General features: G+C 49.4%; 1 protein-coding gene across 2 annotated transcripts in view; it reads left to right on the top strand.

The window, feature by feature from the left end:
* The window catches only part of Svop (SV2 related protein), a 64,468-nt gene extending 41,822 nt beyond the window's left edge, over positions 1-22,646 (top strand). For both annotated transcript variants that reach the window (NM_026805.1, NM_001359214.1), the window contains 10 exons: positions 3,928-3,991; positions 6,628-6,753; positions 7,243-7,371; positions 7,662-7,735; positions 10,947-11,023; positions 14,299-14,406; positions 16,739-16,850; positions 17,917-17,998; positions 19,373-19,462; positions 21,095-22,646. In NM_026805.1, coding sequence (NP_081081.1) covers positions 3,928-3,991; positions 6,628-6,753; positions 7,243-7,371; positions 7,662-7,735; positions 10,947-11,023; positions 14,299-14,406; positions 16,739-16,850; positions 17,917-17,998; positions 19,373-19,462; positions 21,095-21,301 — 1,069 coding nt within the window. In that variant the 3' untranslated portion in view covers positions 21,302-22,646. The remainder of the gene's footprint in view (positions 1-3,927; positions 3,992-6,627; positions 6,754-7,242; positions 7,372-7,661; positions 7,736-10,946; positions 11,024-14,298; positions 14,407-16,738; positions 16,851-17,916; positions 17,999-19,372; positions 19,463-21,094) is intronic.
* The last annotated feature ends 1,168 nt before the right edge of the window (positions 22,647-23,814 follow it).

Genomic DNA, 23,814 nt, shown 5'->3' with positions numbered 1-23,814 from the left:
CACCGGGGCCAAGGCTCTGCTCTCTGCAGCTGCACCTGCTGGCTCACTGGGTCATGGAAGCCCTGGATTGGCACTGTGGATGTGGCTGTAGCTGTTGAGTCTCCATCCACCATACCCAGTTGCCCAGAGAGTTCCTGGCTGAGCAAACCATCTCCACCACTAGTGTAACCTTTTGATGGAGGTAAATAGACCCTCCTTAGTCTAGGGAGAGACTCCCCACCCTAGGACAGCTTGATCATCTTCACCTGTATTGCTCAAATCGGACATCTTCTGTGACCACTCCTCAGGCTGCAGAGTCTTCCAGAAGTCTTAGCACACGATTTCATTTTCTATTAGTTCTCTCCTTACGAGCTCCAACTCCACACAAACCTCATCACATTTGTCTTTGAGCAACCCAGACAGACTTCTTTCTCTGATTTACCCTTTAAACGACATCTCCACTAGGTGGTTCTCTCACCGCATGGACAGTCTTTACATGCAAAATCACGGAGATCTGCCGAAGCCTTTACAAAGATCTCGCCCCACCATAGGGCTCAGCAAAGCCACCAATGTGCCTTAAACAATGAAGTGGCTTGTGCCCCTCCCCCATCCCTCAGCTTGCTAATGGCCACCGTGAGATTTAAAACATCCACACTTACTTTCTCACGTATGTAACTAGGTAGCTGTTTTATCTGTGAGGAGGGGGGAAAAACCCCGCAGGCAAATTACAGGAGAAATACGAAGCCCCAAGAGGGCCTTGGCTCCTTGGCACTTCTGATGTCATTTACATAAACCTAATTATGTCATAATTAGACAGCACTCTTATCTAGTTAGAAAGATGGCTCCCTTAAGTGCTTTATTGAGAGACATTTAGGGGACAATATTTTTAGGTAGTTAGGTAATATTAAGAGTTTCCATTCATTTAGAGTAACTTTACCCAGCCAGAGAGTCAGAACAACAGCGTCTTGGGGTGTTATTTTAAAAATAAGTCAACAGCCAGAATGTAACGGTAACAGCTGTTTTGAGAACACAACGCCACAGGCGGGACAGGTTATAAAGAAAGGAGGTTTATCTCAGCTTATAGTCCAGGCTCAAGGCTGGTGGATGCATCTGTAGTGGCTCCCTTAGTAACAGCTAGGATGCATCTGTAGTGGCTCCCTTAGTAACAGCTGCGGAGCTGGCTCAGACATAACCTGGCAAGCCAACCAGGATGAAAGGAGAGTGTGATGTCTTTCTCCCATAACCCCAGCATTGAGGGGGCGGAGCCAAGGATAATCCCTACGGCTGTGAGGCCAGCCTGGGATACACAGTGAGTTCCAGGTTAGTGAGACTCTCCCCACCTTTCCCCCCAGATTCAATCTTGGGACTGACCCTAACGCTATTGTCTAACCCTGGTCAACCCTCAGTCCCAACCCTGAGTCCCCACCCCCTAGACACTAAAACTGGATCAAGTCTCCTGCTTGAGAATGAAGAGCCACCATATAAAATCCCTGCGCATGTGCATCAGGCACCCAAACCACAACAATGGGAAGGCAAATCAAATCACTTGTAAGGGGCTCCCTTCCCCCAAATACACATTGATGCTCTCGATAAAAGAGCTACCGTATTCATTGCCGACAATGACGGTACCGGGAAGCATGTCCACGGGACAGCTATGCTATGCGTCTTCAGACGATGTGTATCCCAGCCCTGCCCCTATTTGGCTGATTAGAAAACCCTGCTCCTGGGAGGCTTGATCAAAGTCAGGTGCTCATTAAGTGAAGGGGAGAGGTAGTGGTTGCTGGTCATGAACCACCCAGCACTCAGGGTTTAAGACAGTGATTTACTTAACTCAGCCTGCATTTGGGCAGTTAGGCGGTACTACTGTGTCAGGGGCTTGCTCGAGTTTTCAGTCAGCAGATGCGTTCGATGATTCGATGAACTTAAAGGCTCCATCTGGCTTCACCCAGGCACAGCCACCTGGGATCCAAGACAGGAAGACAAAGCCACAAAGTCTCATGTAGCCTAACCTTGCAGGCCAGTTGCCAATCAATTCAGATCAAACTTGACTGATGCTGGACAGTGGGATGGAGAAGTCACTGTGAGATGCGTAGTCTCACTTTACGTCGGTGGAGAAGCATATTGGGTTTGGTTTGTGGTTGAAGGGATGGTTCAGAGGTCAAGAGAGCTTACTGCTCTTGAAGAGGAACCAAGTTTAATTCTCAGCCCCTCTGCAGAATAGCGAATAATGGATGTGGCTCTACCTCCCTCTTCTAGTCAGTATGGGAATTGCACACACATAAAATTAAAAACAATTATTTAAAAATAATTCCAAAATAAATTGATTTGGTAGCTTAGAATATAGCCCAGTGGGAGAACACGTGCCTAGTTTGAACATAGCTCTGAGCTCAATCTCTAGTATCAAAGGGAAAAGATGGACTAAAAAAAGATTTATATTTATACGTGTTTTGCCTGAAGGTGTGTGTGCACACGCACCTGTGTGTGTGCAGTACTTGCAGAGGTCAGAAGGGGACAGCTGATCCCCTAAAACTGGAGTTGCAGGCAGTTGTTTTGAGCTGCCATATGGGTGCTGCGATCTCCAGCCCCAAGATTTGGATTCTAATTTGTAACTCTATCGTTACAAGTGACATCTTAGTTATAAAATGAAAAAAAAAAAAAAAAGAACAAAAATCTCATTAAAGCTCCAAGTATCTTCATGAGAATAAGCAGATTACAGGAGACAGTAAAGAGCAATAGCTTTTGTGTGCAGTAGGGAGCGCTGTGTGCAGCCACAGAGCACCATTCAGGTGAAGAGACAGCTGGAGAAAAACTGGCAGGTCCAGGGCACCTTCCTGGTGACTTCCTACATAACCATGTTTACGAAGGTCAGAGGACCATTTGTAGGAGTCAGGTCTCTCCTTCTGCCATGTGGAGTCCTAGGGATGAACAGGGACCAAACTCAGCTCACTGAGCTTAGCAGAATGGACCTTTATCTGCTGTACCATCTCGCCAGCCCCAGAAAAGCTCACTCTTAGAATAAGGATGTGATTACAAAATGGAAAAGGAAGGACAAATTAAAAATTACATTTGTCACCAATGCCATGGTGGTCTGTTCAGGTAGAAATAGCCAGAGGCTACAGCAGGTGGGTAGAGGTTCTGTGGAGGACAAGATCTTGGCAAATCTGAATATGTCCTGGCAAACTACCAGACACCAACTCCATCCATCAGTGAATAACAACTTGACAGCAAGGGAGCAGGGTAGCTTTGCACACCCCAGATGCAACTGTCGGGAGCAATTCCATGTAATCCCCCCATGGCTGTCCCCAGGGATGCACAGACAGACATCCGGAACCCAGAATGGAGGGACAAAAGGCCATACACAACATAGCCTTATCAACTTGCTAACACAGCTGCCCGTAAACCCACAGCCAGACTTTCTCCAGACTCTGTGGTTTCTGCAGACCTCGACGAAAGCATGCCAGAACTCGAGGGTCATCTGGGGGGAGTTGGTTTAAAACACAGGGGCCACCAGGCAGTGGTGGTGCACGCCTTTAATCCCAGCACTTGGGAGGCATAGACAGGCGGATTTCTGAGTTCGAGGCCAGCCTGGTCTACAGAGTGAGTTCTAGGACAGCCAGAGTTACACAGAGAAACCCTGTCTCAAAAAACAAAACAACAAAAAAATAAATAAATAAAAATGCAGGAGCCATTTGTGAAAATCTGCTTCCCAGGGACAAGGGAGTCACACACTGGCAGACTATGATAGTGCATGCTGGGAGACAGGACGGGAAGATAGTGAGTTTGAAGTCAGCCATGAGCTACACAGTAAGAACCCGTTGGTTGAATTTCTGACTTCAGCCACGATACCAGGAAATTCCAACGTAGGAATCCACGGATCACTTTTGGAGGGAGGGAACTCAGAATCTGTCATCTTCCCACTCTTTAACCCCTGTCTCTTCACTTACCTAGGGTGACGCTGTACGCCGAGTTCCTTCCCATGAAGGCCAGAGCCAAGTGCATTTTGCTGATTGAGGTAAGGAGGGGGTGACAGGTCTCCCAGGAATTCTTACTGACTGTGAAGCAGCTTTCAAATGTATGTAGCCACAGGCTCACAAAGACTCAATTGAAAATTATGCACATGTATATATAGTATAAATGCTTTGTCCTCCTTCCCTCTTTCTTCCTCCCTTTCTTTTCTTCTTCTAATTACTTATTTAATGTATGTGGGTACACTGTTGCTATCTCCAGATGCACCAGAAGAGGACACTGTTTTCCATTGGTTGTGAACCACCCTATGGTTACTGGGAATTGAACTTAGGACTTCTACAAGAGCAGCTAGTGCTTTTAACTACTGAGCCATCTCTCCCACCTTCTCCCTGTCTTTCTTCAATTGGAGGTTGATCTAGGACAGTGGTTCCCAACCTTCCTAACTGTATCCTCTCGTACAGTTCCTCATGCTATGGTGACTACCAACCATAAATTATTTCATTGCTACTTCATAACTGTAATTTTGCCACTGCTATGAATAGAAATGTAAATGTCTGATATGCAGGATATCTGATATATATGACCCCAGGGGAAGGGTCTTTTGACCCCCACAGAGGGGTCATGACCCAGAGGTTGAGAACCACTGATCTAGGCTCTCACACATGCTGGGTGGGTGCTCTACTACTGAGCTATATCCCTGCCCTTTTTTGTCCTTTCTATTTCAAGACACAGTCTTGAAAAATTGCCCAGGTTGGTCTTGAACTCACTCTGTAGCTGTCAGGCCCAGCCATACAGGGACTGCAGAGGATTCTCGGCATACCAGTGCCTGTTCTGCCACGTGATCACACTTTGTGTCTCCTTACATGTTATGTAAGGGGAGAACTACTTCACCCTAAAATTCTCCAATTGTGACTCCCACCACCCCCTCAGCAAAGAAAGAAACAATTGTGATTTTAAAACAACAACAGTAGTGAAGTTTCTGTCACCAAGCCCACTCCAGAAGGACCAGGAGGGTCCAAGGGCAGCCCAGACCCTCTGCAGAGACCACCCTGCAGGGGAGGAGGCAGGGCAGTAAGTCAGTCCTGGTTTCTCCTCCACCCTGGCTTCCCTCTCATCCCCTGGACTCTCTATTAGCAGAACATAGTGGGAAGCCACAGGCAGGGAACCTAGTGGGTGTGTGTGGGTGTGTGTATGTGTGTGTGTGTGTATGTGTGTGGGTGTAGGTGGGGAAGGAGAATAACCTGGGGGATAAGGAAGAAATGACCCCAAGAATGGATACTGAGCCTGTGAAAAGAAGAAATGACCCTAAGGATGGATACTGAGCCTGTGTGAGGGAGAGATGACCCTAAGGATGGATACTGAGCCTGTGTGAGGGAGAGGTGACCCCAAGGATGGATACTGAGCCTGTGTGAGGGAGAGGTGACCCCAAGGATGGATACTGAGCCTGTGTGAGGGAGAGGTGACCCTAAGGGTGGATACTGAGCCTGTGTGAGAGAGAGGTGACCCTAGGGGTGGAGACTGAGCCTGTGGGGAAGGAAAGCTGATGTCAGGAGACAAAAGACAAAAGTAGACAATATGTATAGTCATGTGCAGAGAGAACGGAAGTCTAACCAGGGCTTTCTACCCACGCCCAAGTTTCCAGAGATAATGACTCTGAGACATCTTACCTATGAATAAACACCTAGGCCAAATGCCTTGGCTCCTTCCCTGACTACCCCATAACTGAATCATTGCTCTGTTCTACGGCCTGCCATGTGACCTGGTCCTCAGTTTCATACACCGGTCTTCCTCTGTCATCTGCACCTATTTCCCAGAATGCCCCACCCCCTCTCTGCCGGATGCCCCACCTTCTAAGCCTGCCTCAGCTCATTGACCAGAGGCTTTTTTTATTGACAGGTGAAACTTGCATACATTGCACACAAGATTCCCTCTCCATGGAAGCTCTCCTGTCCGTCAGTCCATACACACACAGGGAAGATGTGGTATATCAATATGTAATAGTAGCATCACACCTTCAAAAGGCAGGAAACTATAACAAGCTACAGTGTCCATGAGCCACCAGGACATTATGTTTGAAGAAATCCAGACATAAAGGACAAGTGCCATGTGATTCTGCTAAGCAGGTGGTCAGAATAAAGCAAAATCAAAATGACAGGACAGGCATCTTTAAACACGCCCATCATCCCAACACTTGGGAGGCTGAGGCAGGAGGATCTCAAGTTCAAATCTAGGCTGGGCTGCATAGCCAGACCCTGTCTCGAAAGCTTTTTAAAAAGGACAACGAGAAAAACACAGAGACTTCCAGGGAGTTGGGGCTGGGCAGAGTCGGGGCTGACTGTCGTGGAGAGAGTTTCCTTTCACAGAATGACCGCTGGTGGTCCACTGCATTGGTGGCCGCAGGACCGGCGGGACGTGCTCGATATCAGTGCATACCTAAAATGGTTAGGAAAAAACATCCAAAGAATTCAAAGTCCCTTGCATGCCCCCTGCCATACCTGTGACACAGACTACTGATCCTTCCCTCCTGCTTCGCTGTGGTGTCCTGTTGTGCGGTGCTGCGTGGGTATTACGTGAGCAGCGTGGGAGGGGCGACAGCAGGATGCGCCAATCCCGTCCACCGTACCCCACACTACCTGTATGGACCACACTACCCTGCCACTGACTCTCACTCTCCCATGCTAGGTCTTCTGGGCCATAGGGACCGTGTTCGAGGTGCTTCTGGCTGTGTTTGTGATGCCCAGCCTGGGCTGGCGCTGGCTGCTCCTGCTCTCGGCCGCTCCACTACTACTCTTCGCTGTTCTGTGCTTCGTAAGTATGTCTAAAGTTGTCACTTTTTTTTTTCTTTGAGACAGGATTTCTCTGTGTAGCCCTGGCTGATCTGGAACTCACTCTGTAGACCAGGCTAGACTCATAGAGATCCACCTGCCTCTGCCTCCCAAGTGCTGGGGGTAAAGGCATGCGCCCCCACTCCCTGGCTTGAGGGGGAGATTTTTTGAAATGGTGGTCTTCATTTGCTCCACCTGACCCCAGAACTCTAAAAGCAACCACAGTGGTGATGACAGCTTCATGCTTTTGTTACCCCGTTTAACCCTGTAAACACCTGAACGAGGAGGAATCAGAGGGAAGTGGGTCCTATAACCCAGTACCTTACAGAGGACTCTGTTCAAAGCCAGGTCTCTCACCCCAGAGACTTGCTGCTTAAAGAAGCCCACACAAATGAGAGAAGGTGGCCAGGAGGGCGTGCTCTGTCCTATACTGACCAGCCACACCCTGGGTCTCCTGTTCCCCCACTCCCAGTGGCTGCCAGAGAGTGCTAGGTACGATGTGCTGTCCGGGAACCAGGAAAAGGCAATCGCTACTTTAAAGCGGATTGCAACGGAAAATGGAGCCCCCATGCCTCTGGGAAAGCTTATCATCTCCAGACAGGTCAGTGTCTGTGTGTGTGTCTGTGGGTCTGTCTGTGTGTGTGTGTTTGTGTGTATGTATGTGTTTGTGTGTCTGTGTATCGTGTATCTATGTGTGTGTGCATATCTGTGTGTCTATGTCTGTGTATGTTTGTGTCTGTATCTGTATATCTCTGTGTATGTGTATTTGTGTGTCTCTGCGTGTAAGTGTGTGTGTGTGTGTGTGTTTGTATGTGTGTGTACACCAGGCTCCAGCGGAGTCCTATGCACTGGAGGCTAGACAATAACCCATATATCCTTGTCTTGAAACAGGAAGACCGAGGCAAAATGAGGGACCTTTTCACACCCCACTTTCGTTGGACAACTCTGCTGCTGTGGTTTATATGGTGAGAGCTGCTGGCTGCCCACTGTGAGCCACTCCCATCATGACCCCTCCTACCGAGAGCCCCTCCCACCGAGAGGCCCTCCCACCACACACTGTTAGGAACTGCTGGGGCTGCCCGCTGTGAGCTCAGCCACCAGACTTGATCGATTGGGACTTTGAGACTTACTTATCTTGCGTGCATGTGTGCGTGCACAAATGTTTGCACATGCGTGTATGAATATGTGTAGATGGGAGGGCCAAAAATGATGACATCAGGCATTTGTCACAGTCTCTCACAATCTTACAAATCAAGGCAGTGTCTCTCACTTGAAGCTAGGCGGCTTGCTATGAAGATCTGGCCTCTGCTTGTAGAATGTTGAGATTAGGCTGTCAGTACCACACAACTGATCCATCCGCATCCGGGTACCACAAGATCTGTTCACTTCTTCGTGTTTTAAACTTGACGTGGGGCCTCTCAGATAAGTAGCTTTTAAAGGAGACGTTTCTGTCTCTGAATTTCAAGAAAACGCGTTGCCAGCCATCCCTAACGATGCTCTCTAAGGTAGATACAGTAAAGATACAGGAAGGCTGCACAAAACCTGTGTAGCAGAGAGATGGGGCAGCTGGGTTGAGGGTCCAGGAGCCTGGACCACATGATGGGGTTGATGAAACCAAAGAAAGTGGAAGAAAACTCCCAAGGGACCTTTCTGCAAGAAGTCACTGTCTACTGCAGCCAGGGCCTTCCCTTCTGGACCTGTTGCCTTGGCTACCACTGGTGGTACACAGCCCATCCTTGAAAACCAAGCTGTGGCCAACATGGCCATTCTCAGAATCCCCCAGTTTAATTTTTCTTAAGTGACAGCCATGGGAGGAGACTGGAAGGGGGGCAGACACAGAGAGTGATTAGTTTTCTCTTTGCAGCAAGTCCAAAGTCCAATTTCATTCCCCCCTCTTCCTCTCCCCCCCCCCGTCCCCCCCATCTCTCCCTCCATCTCCCCCCCCCCCCAGCAGATCTAGCTTGCAGCCATGGGCTGGGTGGCTGGACGATTTGTGTTCTATTTTTAACCTCCTTCCAAGCGTTCCTTTCACCTTTGAACAGAGGCACTGATTAGAGGAGAGGTGTTCCCAGCGTGGTCAATTACAGGGACGAGGGAAGAAAGACTTTGCTAAGCACAGAGGCAGCCTTGAGTTCTGCCTCTGCATCCCTAAGCGCCAAAGCCATTCACCGAGCACTTATTAGACACCTGCTGTGTGCCCGGTACAAAGTGGCATCTGTGTGGATTTTAGAAAGGGGGGCACTGGACAGAACTAAAATCTAGAATTTAAGAATCTATAATTCAAAAGAAACTAAGTAATATTTAAAGAATCTGTAATTCACTTGGACTTTGAATCCCAAAAGCCGTTTGTGAGAGGCTAATTTTAATCCTGTCCATGTTAAACCCAGCTCTTACCTCCAAGAGAATACAGTTTATTCAGAAGCAAATATAACGTGGCCCCATGTGGAAGTGGTTAAATAAAGAAATACAGTCACAAAAATAGGAAAGCCATAAGTCAGGGTATTTGCCAAGTCTCCCAGTAGCAGTTACTGCAATCTGATGGCATTCTTAGCTTTTTTCCCATCTATCTATCTATCTATCTATCTATCTATCTATCTATCTATCATCTATCTATATATCTATGTATTTATATCTATTCTCTATCTATGTATCTATCATCTATCTATATATATCATCTATCTGTCATCTATCTATATATCATGTATCATCTATTTATCTATCATCTATTCATCTCTCTATCTCTCTATCTCTCTATCTCTCTATCTATCTATCTATCATCAATCTATCATCTTCTGTCTGTCTATATAACTATCCATCTATCATCTGTCTATCTATCTTCCTATCAATCTACTAATTGGTAGAAGCAAGTGGTCCCCTGAGTTAATTCATTGCAATGGTTTTACTTGACAGTTGTGAGAATGTTGGGTCAGATGCAGGTAGTGGGCAAGCACATGGCTATTCAGATAGCTTAGGATAATTCTGGCTTTCCATATCAGCCTGTCAACCTTGCAGATCTTCAGCACAGTAGTTTGTTTATTTGTTTGCTTCTGGCAACTCTTGTTTCTATTTCCCCATGTTGAGCCACCACTGAGTGTTGGTTTACATCCCATGGCACTCGGAGGCTCAGTTCTCAGATCTGACCAAATGAGCAGAGGCAGGCAGATTTCTGAGTTCAAGGTCAGCCTGGTCTACAAAGTGAGTTCCAGGACAGCCAGGGCTACACAGAGAAACCCTGTCTAAAGAAAGAAAGGAAGAAAGAAAGAAAGAAAGAAAGAAAGAAAGGAAGGAAGAAAGAAAGAAAGAGAAAGGGAAGGGAAGGGAAGGGAAAAGGGAAAAGGGAAAAGGGAAAAGGGAAAAGGGAAAAGGGAAAAGGGAAAAGGGAAAAGGGAAAAGGGAAAAGGGAAAAGGGAAAAGGGAAAAGGGAAAAGGGAAAAGGGAAGGGAAGGGAAGGGAAAGGAAGGGAAAGGAAAAGAAAAGAAAAGAAAAGAAAAGAAAAGAAAAGAAAAGAAAAGAAAAGAAAAGAGAAGAGAAGAAAAGGAAAAAGAAAAGAAAAAGAAAAGAAAGGCCACGGTAGAGAATGGACGTATCACCACCATGAACCAAGCGAGGATTCCTCCACCTTCTGCGTCTGACATTTCCACGTAACATCTTATAGCAATGCTGTGCTTGAAGTTACAGTGGCCAAGAACACAGGTTGGGCTAAAGGAAAGAGATGTCACGGATGATGGGAATGTTTTTAGCCAATCAGAACAGCTCTGCTTTAGTCAGGCTGACTGAACCAGAGAAGCTGCTGCTTGCCACCATCACTATAACCACGAGTGAAATTCACCTTCGGCCTGTGGTTGTATCTGAGTCCCCGAGTGGCTGTCTTATGAGTGTTCTGGATCTGTGCACCCTGCATGCAGATTCCATGCAGGAATGACAATGTGGTGCCACACTGTGAAATTCAAAAAAAAAAAAAAAATCCTGTTCACTCCCTCGGGCCAGCCCAGAAAGAAGGCCCTGTGTGCGCCACTGGGAATGTCACCCTGTCTGACTCGGTCCTTCCAACAACACAGAATCATCCCATCAGAATGGTTCATAGAAAGATCTCTGGCAAGACCAGGGAAGGAAGGAGCAGACCCTCCCGGATGCCTGGATGTCTCTGACATCTCTGTGCTCACTTGCTCTCTGCAGGTTCTCCAATGCCTTCTCTTACTACGGCTTGGTTCTGCTCACCACGGAACTCTTCCAGGCAGGAGACGTCTGCAGCAGTAAGTATTACTTCCCCCCCCACCTTCACTGCCCCCACCCCACGAGCAGCCACACTCGATCCCCTACAAGCTACTGCCCTCATGGTCCCGGCATGCATTCCAAGTTCCGGAGACTCTGGGCAACTTGGTGATGACAGAGTTGGCATGTGCCCCACCCGTCCCACCCTGTCAGGGCTCGGGCTCTGGAGTGAGCAGAGTGTACGGATAGCCAGAGGCATCTCTGATAAAGCTCACTTGACGAGAGAATAATCTGCTTGCACTCCACCAAGGAGAACCCACTCTAAGAGCAAAGGGGGCACCCCCAGTTAGCACGTGTAAGGCCCTGGGTCCATTCCCCACCACAAAAAAAAAAATAGCTAAATAAATAAAATACCGAATTTTTGTTTTGTTTTTAAGGCAGAGGCTGGCCTCCAACTCATCAGGCTCCTGCCTGAGTCTTCTTAGCGCTGGGATTATCAGCATGCAGTCCATGCTTAGGTAAAGCTGGGTTACAGGAATGAACCACCATGCCTAGCTCCCTGGTGGGCTTTATATGCTTTTTAGATATGGTCTCACTATGTAGCCCTGGCTAGCCCGGAACTCTCTACATAGACCAGGCTGGCCTGGAACACACAGAAGCTACCATGCCCAGCTTCTATTGGGTTTTCTAAGAGCAGTTGTAGGGCCAGGCAGTGGTGGTGCTCACCTTTAATCCCAGCAATTAGGAGGCAGAGGCAGGTGGATCTCTGTGAGTTTGAGGCCAGCCTGGTCTACAGAGTAAGTGCCAAGACAGCCAGGGTTACACAGAGAAACCCTGTCTCGAAACAAGCCCCCCTCAACACAAACAAACAAACAAACAAACAAACAAAAACAGAAAGAAAGGAAGAAAGAAAGAGCAACTGTAAAATTGAAGACATTTCATTCTACAAAACAGAATGTACTATGTTTCCATAAATCCCATGGGTTAGATTCTGTCGCTTATCCCTGGGGCCCGATATGATGCAGGAGCCAGGCTGGAACTCAGACAGGAGCCGCAGTTCCCAGGAACATGGGCACCAGCTTCACACACAAGTGTGACAAGAAAGGGCTCCTAGCTTGGATAGGTCAGTAGAGTGTCCTGGAGTCCCTCCTGGGAGCTCCTGGTTGGTCAGAAACTCAGCAGTTTGGAGCTTGTCTACAGAAGATTTCCCAAACACTGGACTATCTTAGCCTTGGAGTCTCCTGATTCATCTTTCACTAACAGCTTCGAAGAAGAGTCACTAAACACAGCTGAAATAATCTTCCCAAGGCCCCTTTATCCCCAAAGGGCCCAAAGCATGGTTCCCGGGTTCCTGCGTGTGATGGCTGGGCAAGTGGCTGATGTGCCCTTTGCCCGTGGGAATGAATCAGTCAGAGCTGAGCTCCATCCCTGCCCCACAGGGGAATTCTCCACGTAGGGTGGAACCTAGAGCCTCTCTCCTGGACAAGCACACTACCAGCCGTCCACACCCATCACCTGGGAACTCTGACATAGCACCAGAGCCATTTAAACCTCCAGAGCAGTTCAGTCAGCATGGGGGAAGCCCACACATTGGTCAGGTTTAAAAGCTCCCCAGAGGGTTGCACTATGAAGTAGGAATCACAGGATACATTGATGCGGTGCGCCCACCCCGCCAGTGTTCAGCCTTCTGGTCAGTTCTGTTTTGAAGGCAACACTGAAACTCTGTTACTGAAGTCAAGGCAGAAGATAAAGGAACCAAGTTTCTCCAGGGTTTGCCCACTCACCCTACCTGTGGGCTTGTGGACGGTAGTTTTATACACTGGGTGATGGGAAGGGACCCCAGTGGTAAAGCATGACTTAGACATGAGGCCCCAGGTTCAGTATCTCGCACAATTCATCCAATCATTCACTCATGAAAGATCTGACTGGTATACGAATTTGAAGAGACAGTACTGTCCGCGCTAACTGGGGATGTTTAATGAGTAGCAGAGCTAAGCCCTGCAGAAATGCCCAGTTGCAGATCTGGTTGGGGGTGGGGTGGGGGTGGGGTAACTGACTGAGCAGAGGGGACAATCCTCAGGTAGTGGACATTTGAGCCAATCAGAGGCCCCACTGCGCCGTCAGAAGGCAGCGGCAGTTGGCTGGCTCTTTCTGTCAAAGAGCCACACAGTAAATGTTTCTAGTTTCCAGGGGGCTTTGAGGGTTAAGCAGTTCTAGTGTAGCCTAGCAGGGAAGCAACCCCATACAAGAGATGCAAGTGTGTGTGTGACAGAGAGAGAAAGAGAGAGAGAGAGAGAGAGAGAGAGAGAGAGAGAGAGAGAGAGAGAGAGAGAGAGAGAATGCGTGTATGTGTCCTATACATGTGTGTGCATGCATATAAATACTTTTTTTATGCATCAGTTGTAGGGAAATGTTCCCTTCATCCAGCTAGAGATTTCCTGGGATAAACAGTGGGGGGTCCAGTGACTGGGTGCTGGCGGGGATGGGGTGGGGGTAGCATCCCAGGAGGTCTGGTGAAGCCTGGATCTTGTTAGTGCTGTAAGGTATTTCAGGATGATTGTGTTGGACATGGGGATTAGGGACATGGGCACATCCCCCAGGGTGGGTGTGGGTTCTCAAGAGACAGAAGCGCCACAGCCACACGGGTGGATTTCTGGCTCCTTGTTTTATGGGTATATTTTAGTGGAGAGGCTTACTCAGGAGATGAGGTCCCGGGAGGGGAAGAGCAAGAATCTCAGGACCCGGTCAGACTCTCCCTGGAAGAGGCTTTAATAGACATCTTCGTTGTCTTTCTGTGGGGTTGGGTTTCCCAGATGACAATTCGTGGTGTGGTGGGAGCAGGCAATTTGGGGATGCTAATTATACAGAAGGCTCATTATCACATGGGAGAAACCAGTAGTCACCTTAGTGTGTACTGCCTGTGTTAGCGTGTGTGTGTGTGTGTGTGTGTGTGTGTGTCTGTCTGTCTGTCTGTCTGATGTAACACAGCCCTGGGATTCCATTGGCCACTAGGCAGTCCATCTCTCTGCTCTCTAGGCCAACACAGCCTACCTCAAAATGGGAGAAAATGCATAAAAATTCACTAGTGGGCAGAAGCAAGGTTCACAGAGGTCACGCTAGTGCTGTGTCTTCTGCTCGGGGCGCTTCCCTGAGCCTGTCTTCACAGCATCGCAACCCCCTAACCCTGGAGACTGGAATTCTTTACGGTTGGCTACCCAGCCCATCGTTCACAGGCAAGAAGGGACAGGAGCCAGGAAACTGCTGTGCAGAACCGTGTGACCGACCATCCCTGCCCCTCTCTCTCTCTCCACCCTAGTCTCCAGCCGGAAGAAGGCAGTGGAAGCCAAATGCAGCTTGGCCTGTGAGTACCTGAGCAAAGAGGATTACATGGACCTGCTGTGGACCACCCTGTCCGAGTTCCCAGGTGAGGCTAGGCCAGAGAAACTGGCTCTCTGTTCAGGATTCAAAATAAGTATGTCCCTTTGCTACATATTACAAAAAACAAAACAAAACAAAACAAAACAGTGGAGACAGGAGGGTAGGACTCTGCATGCAGGCTACCTCCTGGGCTGTGGCAGCAAACAGCCACACAGTTGCAAGACTAAGGCAGTGTACAGAACCTTACTGCAGCTCGACACTGTAGCAAGGGCAGTAGGCATCCATGATAAGGAAGATGCAGCTAGAAGATCTGTTGAGGCGCCCACCCCCCTTCGGTGCAGGACTCTTTCCTGTTACTATAACAAAATGCCTGAGGTTAGGTACTTTACAAAGAAGTGGACTTAGTGCTCAGGTCTGAAACCAGCATTGGCTCTGCTCTGGCCAGTACCTCCTAATGGAAGGTAGCATGGCAGAGAGGGCCCATGGAAGGAGCGACAAGAAGCCACTATCCATCTTGACATCACTACACTGAGGACCAAGCACGTGATTCCTAGCCACACACCCTCAAACCATGTCCAAAAAACTAGGACACCAAGGAACCTCGCGCTTAAGAAGCAGCACAGGACTTTGTAACCGGCTGCCAGGTCCTCTGTCATTGCTCCAGAGGGACAATGTCCTTGCTCCTGAAAGCTGTTGTATAAACAATTCTGAAGGGGTAGCCTAGAGCAAAGGAGCAGCTGAGGTCTTGTAGAGAGACGGAGCCACGGAGGACCCTCCCCCAATCACCAGATGTACTGGAAAATGCCACATATGTGGGAAGGGGGGCATCAAACTTCCAAACTTAAACATCCTTCCTCCCTTCCTCTCTCTCCTCCCTGCCTCCTCCCTCCCTTCCTCTCCCTCCTCCCTGCTTCCTCCCTCCCTCCCTTCTTTATTCCCCGCTTCCTCCCCATCCGAGAAGGACAATTTCAGATCCTGTGCTGAACCAATGCTATTAAAAGGAATGAAAGGAGTCCAACATCACTTTGGCTCCTCCTACCACTTCCCATTTTTCCACATTCACTATTCTCTGCTCACCCAAAGCCAGGCAGAGTCCTCAATACACCATCTTGCCTGGGTCACCTCCACAGACAACACCTTGAACTTACACCTTCGTCCCAGGGCCATGTAGGAATCTGCCTAAGACACTGAATGTCCCAATTGCTGGCAGAGCTCAGAACTGTGCCACTGACAGCCACTCTAAAATGTCTCCCTCAGTAGAATCAGGAAGGGAGAGCACCTGTTTGATGGTTTTAGCTTCCCATGACATGACGGCTTTGAAATGTAGACTCTTTGTTTCTTGTTATGTTTCCTTTTGTTCAGAACACACATCACCTTTCTAGAATAGATCCTGACACCCAATAAGCAATAATTAAATGTGGGTAAATAGGGCTCTGCTAACATTTTTTATTTATTTGTTTGTTTGTTTTTGAGACAGGGTTTCTCTGTGTAGCCTTTGTTATCCTGGAACTCACTCTGTACAGCAGGCTGGCCTCGAACTCACAGAGATCCACCAGAACTCTGCTTCCGGAGTGCTGGGATGAAAGGCATGCACCACCACTGCCTGGCTTCTTTTATCTTTTTGAGACTAGGTCTCACTGTGTGGTCTTGGCTACCCTGAAACTCACTATGTAGACCAGGGCAGCCTCAACATCACAGAGATCTTCCTGTCTCAACACCCTGAATGCTGGGATCAAAGGTGGCCAATGGTATTTAATTTAGAAGACCCTTTGACGAATAATAGATATATAAATATATTCTCAAAATATGATTATTATTATTATCATATAATAATAATATATTATATTATATACCAATTAAAAGTACTAAGCTGTGCTGTCTCTATGGAAATAGGATGCACCATTTTACTAGTACCATACATAGATAAAGAAACCAAGGCTCAGAGAAGACCAGCTCCAGGTTACAAGGCAACTCAGTATTAACAAGAAGACTTAGATCTAACTAGGTATGAGTCTCAGCCCTGGTGTTCTGCTGCCTGGTTGCAGCAGACACCATCCTTGAGGCTCCTGTCAATGCCTGTATCAGTAGCCTTTTAACCCATGATCCTTTCCCTTAGAGACCTAAAACAGTACACACTTGTCTGCTGGTTGCTCTGAGTAAATCACAGCAACTGGGGGTGGCCTCTTCCCAGGTCCCCTTCACCAAATCCCACAGAGATGCAGCAGGCATTGGCCCAGAGTCTGAATGTCTGAAAGCTGAGTTGGACCAGAACCTGGGGCTAATGGATTCTCCAGGCTGGTCCACTCTCAGGGGCAGAGGATGGCATGAGTTGGGTCATTAGGAAGCAGCTGGGCTACCTCATCCTACTCTCCTGGCAGGTGTCCTTGTGACTCTGTGGGTCATCGACCGCCTGGGCCGCAAGAAGACCATGGCTCTGTGTTTCATCATCTTCTCCCTCTGCAGCCTCCTGCTGTTCATCTGCATTGGAAGGTGGGTGTCAGGAGGACCCCTGCCCCCAGACCCTCACCAGGACTAAGTTAGGCTCATGGTACCTCGTGATGGGCCAGAGGGTCAGGCTCAAGGTCAAAGCCTCTGCCCAGGGCAGCAAGGGACCATGTGTCTCTAAGAACCTCAAGGTTAGAGTTAAAGTTTAATTGGGGCTGGCTGACAGTTTCAGAGATTTAGTCCATTATCATCCTGGCAGGAAACATGGCGGCAGGCAGGCAGGCAGGCAGGCAGGCATGGTGCTGGAGAAGGAGCTGAGCGTTCTACATTCCATCTGCTGGCAGCAGGAAGAGAAAGCAAGACTAGGCTTTGTACTTTTGAAGTCAAGGCCACACCTCCTAATCCTTCTCAAGTAGAGCCACTCCCTAATGACCCAGCATTTGAATATATAAGCCTGTGGGGGCCATTCTTAGCCTCATACAAGCTTTAAGTTCCATATAAGGAGTCCAGAGTACAAAGTGGCCACAGAGGTTGTGTTAAAGGTGATTTGTCTGATGGAAAGATACCTTGTTTCAAACAGGCCCTATACTGAAGACTCATTTCTCGACTTTTCCAACTCCTAAGAGCCCCTGAATATACACGTGATCCCTGAGGGGCCCCAGATCAATCCCGACTGGGAATCAGTGGGCCACTGGTGGGGCTGGAACTTGGTCTGTGAAGAGTTGGTATTCTGGGTTATCAAGAAGAGCAGTAGAGCCAAGGATAGGGGATCTGGGGTAGTCTAAAAATGACAAATACTGTCCTGCTACAACCCAAGGCCTGGGCTCTGTCGCTGAGGCTCAGCTGGGGACTTCAGTCAACCCCAGCTGTGGACCACAGGCATTCCAGTCTGTCAGCGGGGGCGTGCCTGATGGAGACCAATTATCTGCAAGAGCTGATCTTCAATGGCAGTGCTTGGGGTGTGTCTGTGCAGGTGTGCTGGCCAGGATGGGGTGGGGTGGGGGGACCTCTGCAGACTCAGGTGTCAGTTCTTCCAGGGAAGGTGGGATGGCAGAGAGAATCAGACACAAAACAATCCCCTACCTCTCTCCTGCTGTTTTCTCCTCCCCAGAAATGTGCTAACCCTCTTACTGTTCATCGCCAGAGCGTTTATTTCTGGAGGCTTCCAAGCAGCCTATGTTTACACGCCTGAGGTAGGAGAGGTGCCTGAGAGTGGGGTGGGGGTGGGGCGTGGGGAGTGGAAGGTGGTGCGTGGGAGGTGGGGCCTAGGGCATGGGGTGGGGTGAGGAGTAGGAGGCGGGGCATGGGGTAGGGGTGGAGCCTGGGGACGGAATGAAGGTGGGGGTGGGGTGAGGATGCTGTCTGCCCAGAATTTCAGTGGTTCTTGGGTCCGGGCACCTGTATCTCCCTCCCCTCTTTTTTTTTTTTTTTCCTGCTCATACAAGCTTTAAGCTCAGAGTAAGAGTTCCAGAGGCTGCCTAAGAGCATAGAGCTAAAGTGAACGGAATTCAGGGCAGCTCACATCCTACCTTTCTGGAGACAGCCTTCCTAGGTGTTGGTGAGCTGAGAGCTGAGCCGAAGTGTTTGCCTTTCTTGCTCAATGCCCTGGAGTTGATCCCCAGTACTGAAAACAATTTTTTTTTTCTTTTTTTGAGCCTGGTTAAACCTCAACTGGAAGGCTATAGGTGATCATGAAGAACCAATTAAATAGGCGATGATCCAGCTGAGTGATAGGTTTCTGTGTAGCCTTTGAGAACCCAGACTAGGAGCTGGAGAGATTGCTCAGTGGTTATGAACACACACAGAACTGAGTTTGGTTCCCAGCACCCTCTTTGGGCGGTTCTCGATTGCCTATAACTCCAGTTCCGGAGGCTCTGACGCCCTCTTCTGGCCACTAAGTGCATGCAAGCACGCACGGATGCACACAGCATACAAAGTTGCTCACAGCAGCATATCCAGGAAGTGCAGTGCGCCCTTCTGTGCCCTGCTTCTGATAGCTCGGGAGGAGCGGAAGGAGCATAAGATGTGGCTGAAGTCGCACATGCCGGAAAGAGGTCATTGTCAGGTTCCCTAAGTTCTCCAGCAGAAAAACAAACAAATACACACACACACACATACACACACACAGCTGAAGTGCTAATCCCTTCGTACTACATTCATTTTGTATTGAGTATCAAGCATATGCTTAGGCAATTACACATACATCAGTAATTAACTGTGTGTCGTGTATCATACATGGTATCCATCCATTGCTATTGAACTGTTCGCATAGGTTTTTTTGTTTTCTGTTATGACAGACCATGACAGGCAGGCCCTCTGTACACACCCCTCCCCCATCATTGTTAACAAGAAAATCCATTGTGGAATACCTCCCAGCAACAAAACCTGAGGAGGTAAATGGGCTCCTGCCCACAGCCAACCTCATGCTCGCTGCCTTGGAGGAACCTCTTAGCTCCTTTGCCTGGCTCCCATCCTGCCCACGGGCATTACCCCATCAGTACTGGGCGGGAAGGGGTGAGGAGTTCCTGAGTTTCCCATGACCTGCGACTAACACCCTGACATTCCAGGTGTATCCCACGGCGACGAGGGCGCTGGGTTTGGGCACCTGCAGCGGCATGGCGAGAGTGGGCGCTCTCATTACTCCGTTCATAGCTCAGGCAAGTGTTGCCCCAGATACAGATCCAGGTAGCAGCCGGCTGTGACTATAGATCGGACAGCATTTCCCAGCAACTGACCCCAGGAGGGAACAGTGTCTCGGAAGAATAAAAGGCCCAAGGCCAACAGGCAGGGACTCAGACAAGCCTGGAATAATATTCAAAGTTGCTCAGTCTTCCCTGAGCAGAAAAGAAAGGACTCAGAGTAATTTGCATACACTGGTGGGGTAGCATGGCCAGGTGGTCCCAACTAGTTTGGGGAGGCTTAAGAGGAAGACTTGAGAGCAGAGTTCGGGGGCTAAGCTATCAACCCCCATAAACAAGCAACGCACGCCAGTTTGCAATAGAACGAAACGGGTGTCTGTCTCCCGTTCTGAATGATCTGGGTGAGTTACCTCATTTCTGGGGGAAGAAACTGCAGAGGCGTGGAGCTGGGTCTCCGAGGGTCTTCCCAACAGCACCGGAAGGGGCTGTGTTCTAACAGATCATTCAGCGGCATCCGCACACTCTCAATGCTGTGCACCCTACTCTGTCTACCTCCAAAGCAGTCTCATGACCACACCCCAAGCCCCTCTATCCGTTAGGGCTCGCTCCCACCCCTAGCAAACAGCAATCTGTCTGTGCAGATTTACTCGTTCTGGGTGGTTCAGCAAATTGGGGTGCTGACATCCATCCTCAGCATTGTTGTCCATTCTACATCTAATGTCCCCCCCCCCCCCCGAGTTGTCAGGGCCAAAGCCTGGATCCTAACAAGCTATCCTCAGTGTGCCGACTAAAAAGATGGAGAGAGAAGAAAAGCAGACAGGCACTCACCACAGCCATGCTGGGGAGAGAAACCAATAAAGGGGTCCGATGACCTCCCCCAAGTCCATCATTGGGGTCCTGATGTGAGATTTAGGTTTAAGCAGAGAGAGGCAAAGATGTTCACACAGCTCAGTGGTCCTCGTCACACTGTGTCTCTTCCCACCAGCACCAGCTGATAGGTAGTCTGTAAGCCCTCGGAACTCTGTGTCATCTCTTCCCAGAGCACAGGCTCCTTCTGACCTGCACCAGGCTCCCACTACCTCCTCTTCCTCCTGGCACAAGACTTCTGGCACAATCCCAATTCCCAGTTCTGGAGAACTGTTGTCTCAAAAGAATCTGATAGCCCAAGGGAGGACAGCATGTGTCTCTTTAGATGTCTTCACTCTATACCGATCCCCCGGGGACAGAGCACAGAGCTCTGACCTGTCCGAAATCTGACCTTTGTCATCAGATGGGGAGTTTGGCACAGGCTAGACCATAGCAATGACTTTGGATTTTTTTGTTGGGTTGGTTTGGGTTTTTGACACAGACTCTTACTATGTGTTTAGCAAGAACTTGGACTTAGGATCCTCTTGCTCCTGAGCGCTGGGGTGATGGCACCCACTATGCCTGGCGATGTGGGGAATCTTAAGTCAGATGGGCCTTACTCTGTAGCCCAGGCTGTCCTTGAACTCAAGCAATCCTTCCTACTTCAGCCTCTTAGAGCGAGGACTATGGAACTATGCTTTTGGGGGTGGGGGTGGAGTGCTCCCATACGTGCCATACGTGCTGCCCACAGCTCTGAGAAGCCGTTATTATCTTTCTGCATCTCCCCTCCTCTTCCCCCTGCAGGTGATGCTGGAATCTTCCGTGTACCTGACCCTGGCTGTCTACAGTGGCTGCTGCCTCCTGGCTGGCGTGGCCTCCTGCTTTCTGCCCATAGAGACCAAAGGCCGAGCACTGCAGGAGTCCAGCCACCGGGAGTGGGGCCAAGAGATGGTTGGCCGAGGGACAAACAGCGCAGGTGTCCCCAGGTCGGACTCTGGCTCTCAGGAGTAGTGACCCCTGGGAGTTGAGCTTGGAGCCTAGAGAGCTGGCAGAGCCCAGCTGGGCCACTTATGGTCACTGCCGACATCAAGAACTTCCCCCCCACCCCCGAGAGGGCGATGTGGACCGACAGGGTTTTGTGTCTTCACTGTGTTTGACCATGTTCATCATCGAGGGTCATGCGCCCCAGGAAGATGGGGCAGCATTCACTCCAGGGGGTTCTCTGTGGTGGGGGATGGGCTGCACATCACCGTGGATCTGCATGGGGAAGCTGCTAGTGAGGGAGGGTCCCAGGGTGCTCAGAGCCAGCTGAGCAGATGTCACATTGCTACCCAGTCATACCCTTGGAGAGCCACTGCCCAAAGGTCTCCATAGATAGTCTCCGCCCAGACCCCTGGGACGCCCGCCATTTTGTCCAGTTATGTTTCTCCTGCACCCTGGCCTCAGGAATTCTTTGGAATTAAGGCAAGCTAGCTAGTGTCTGGCTGGAGCAGCTCTTCTGGAGCCTGAGACTCCCTCACCCCCACCCCCTGCTGCTACCTTGGCTGGGCCCCTCTAGATGCCTCTCCACAACCTGCGGGGGTAGAAACTGGCCAATGAAAGTGCTTTGGAATTTGAGCCAAGTAGCCCCTGTTGGCCCCTTGTGGAGTCTCTGTTTCTGGCTGCAGAGGGTCCAGTGATATTTCTGGGGAGAGCTACATACCCGCCAGGCAGCAGACGCAGAAAGTTGTTAACCCATTCCCTGACTTGGAGACTGAGGCCTGGCGATGGGGAGGCTGAAGCCAGAGTCGCTCCTGGAGCAGTTAAGGCCTTTCTGGGCTCCCCGCTCAGCCCTACTAGACGGCGAGTCCCAGTTTACTCAGGCTTCCAGACTTTGCCCTGTGTGGGTGGCAGCATGGGTTGAGGAGGGATCTCTAGGGCAAAGCATCACTAAGTCCTGGGACCAGGAACCTGTTGCCCCCTCTGGGTCTGCCTCTGCTTTCTTTCTGTCGAGGGCAATGCTGGCCCTACAGAGGCAGGCCCTGGGAGTCTGTCCTGGCACAAGGATCTCCCTTTCAGAGAGAGAGGAGGAGGAAGGATAAGATGTAGGTAGGTCTGTCTTGGGGCTGTCCACGCATCCTCCCAGATTCCGGAACACATGAGCCGCCTTCTGAAATTCAGGAAGGAAACTCGCAGTGGGAGGAAGGAGACCGCCAGGCCCCATTAAAGGCCGGAGGAAACTGGTCACTGCTCAATGGACACATTGCAAGGAAGCCAAATGTGCGCTGCGCTGTTCATCTCTTATTAAAACGTTGGTGACGGACATTACTATGGGATTTAAATCTGGTCACTGGCCACGGTGCACTAGTGACAGTTTACTTGAAAGTCGACTAACTTGTTCCATCTAAGGAATTACTCTGACACAACATCCTCTCTAGGAGGTGCAATGGCCTGGCTGGTGGGCAGCATTGAGTTCAAAGGAGACAACTCTGTTAATGGGATATAGATACAGTGGCCTCTTCTTCATGAGGACAGTTTGGTGTCCACCCCTTACCCTGTTCTGAAAGCCACATTTCTCCTTCTCCTTCTTCTTCTTCTCCTCCTCCTCCTTCTTCTTCTTCTTCTCTTTCTCCTCCTCCTCCTCCTCCTTCTTTTCCTCCTCTTCCTCCTCATTATTTTATTGATATTTGAGACAGACTTTCACAGTGTAGCCCAAGCTAGCCACATTCTCTTGATCTTCCTCCCCTGGGTACCACCACACCCAGCCACATTTTCTTGAGTCTCAAGTTATTCTTGGGCAGTTCAGCTCTCCTAGGAAACAGTCTTCCCTTTGCCTCGTCTGCTTCTCCTCTCCTCCTCTTCTCCCTCCTCTTCCTCCCCCCCCACTTCCCCCAGCAGGTTCTTTTCATGTGTTCATCCTCAAACAACCCAGATCCAGTAGGAAAGACACTGAGGGGTGGTGTGGTGGGCGCGTTCTCCAGGGGCTACATGAAGAGGGGCATAATTTCTACCCAAGAGAAAAAGGAACTCTTGAAGCATTATTTTTTCAAAGTTAAGTACACACCTGCAATCCTAGTACTTGGGAAGTGGAAGTAGGAGGGTCTGAAGTTCAAGGTTATTCTCAGAAATGTATTGAGTTTGAGGAGACAGTCTCATGAGACACCCTCAAAAATGAAACACACACTCGTATGTGCACAGAGAGACAAAGAGAGGGAGAAAAAAGATGGAGACAGACAGACAGACAGACAGACAGAGAGAGAGAGAGAGAGAGAGAGAGAGAGAGAGACTGCCTTACCTCTGAAACCCAGCAATGGGGCTGGGACCTAATTTTAAGCAGCCGTGTTCCAGAACCTTCCATTTACTGGTGGGAATGCTGTCTGTTTCTCTCCACATGCAAGAGGATTTCAGAAAATGGTGGTAGAACATTGAGCTGACTCTGTAGGTTAAGGTACTTGCTGCTGAGCCTGATGACCTGGGTTCGAGCCCCGGATCCCACACAGTGGAAGGAAAAAACTGATGTCTATGGGTTGTCCTCTGTCCCCAAT

The sequence above is a fragment of the Mus musculus genome, chromosome 5 (genome assembly GCF_000001635.26).
Source record: "Mus musculus strain C57BL/6J chromosome 5, GRCm38.p6 C57BL/6J".
NCBI classification, from domain to species: Eukaryota; Metazoa; Chordata; class Mammalia; order Rodentia; family Muridae; genus Mus; species Mus musculus.
Note: the sequence above shows the minus strand (reverse complement) of the source record. Positions and strands in the feature narration are given on the sequence as shown.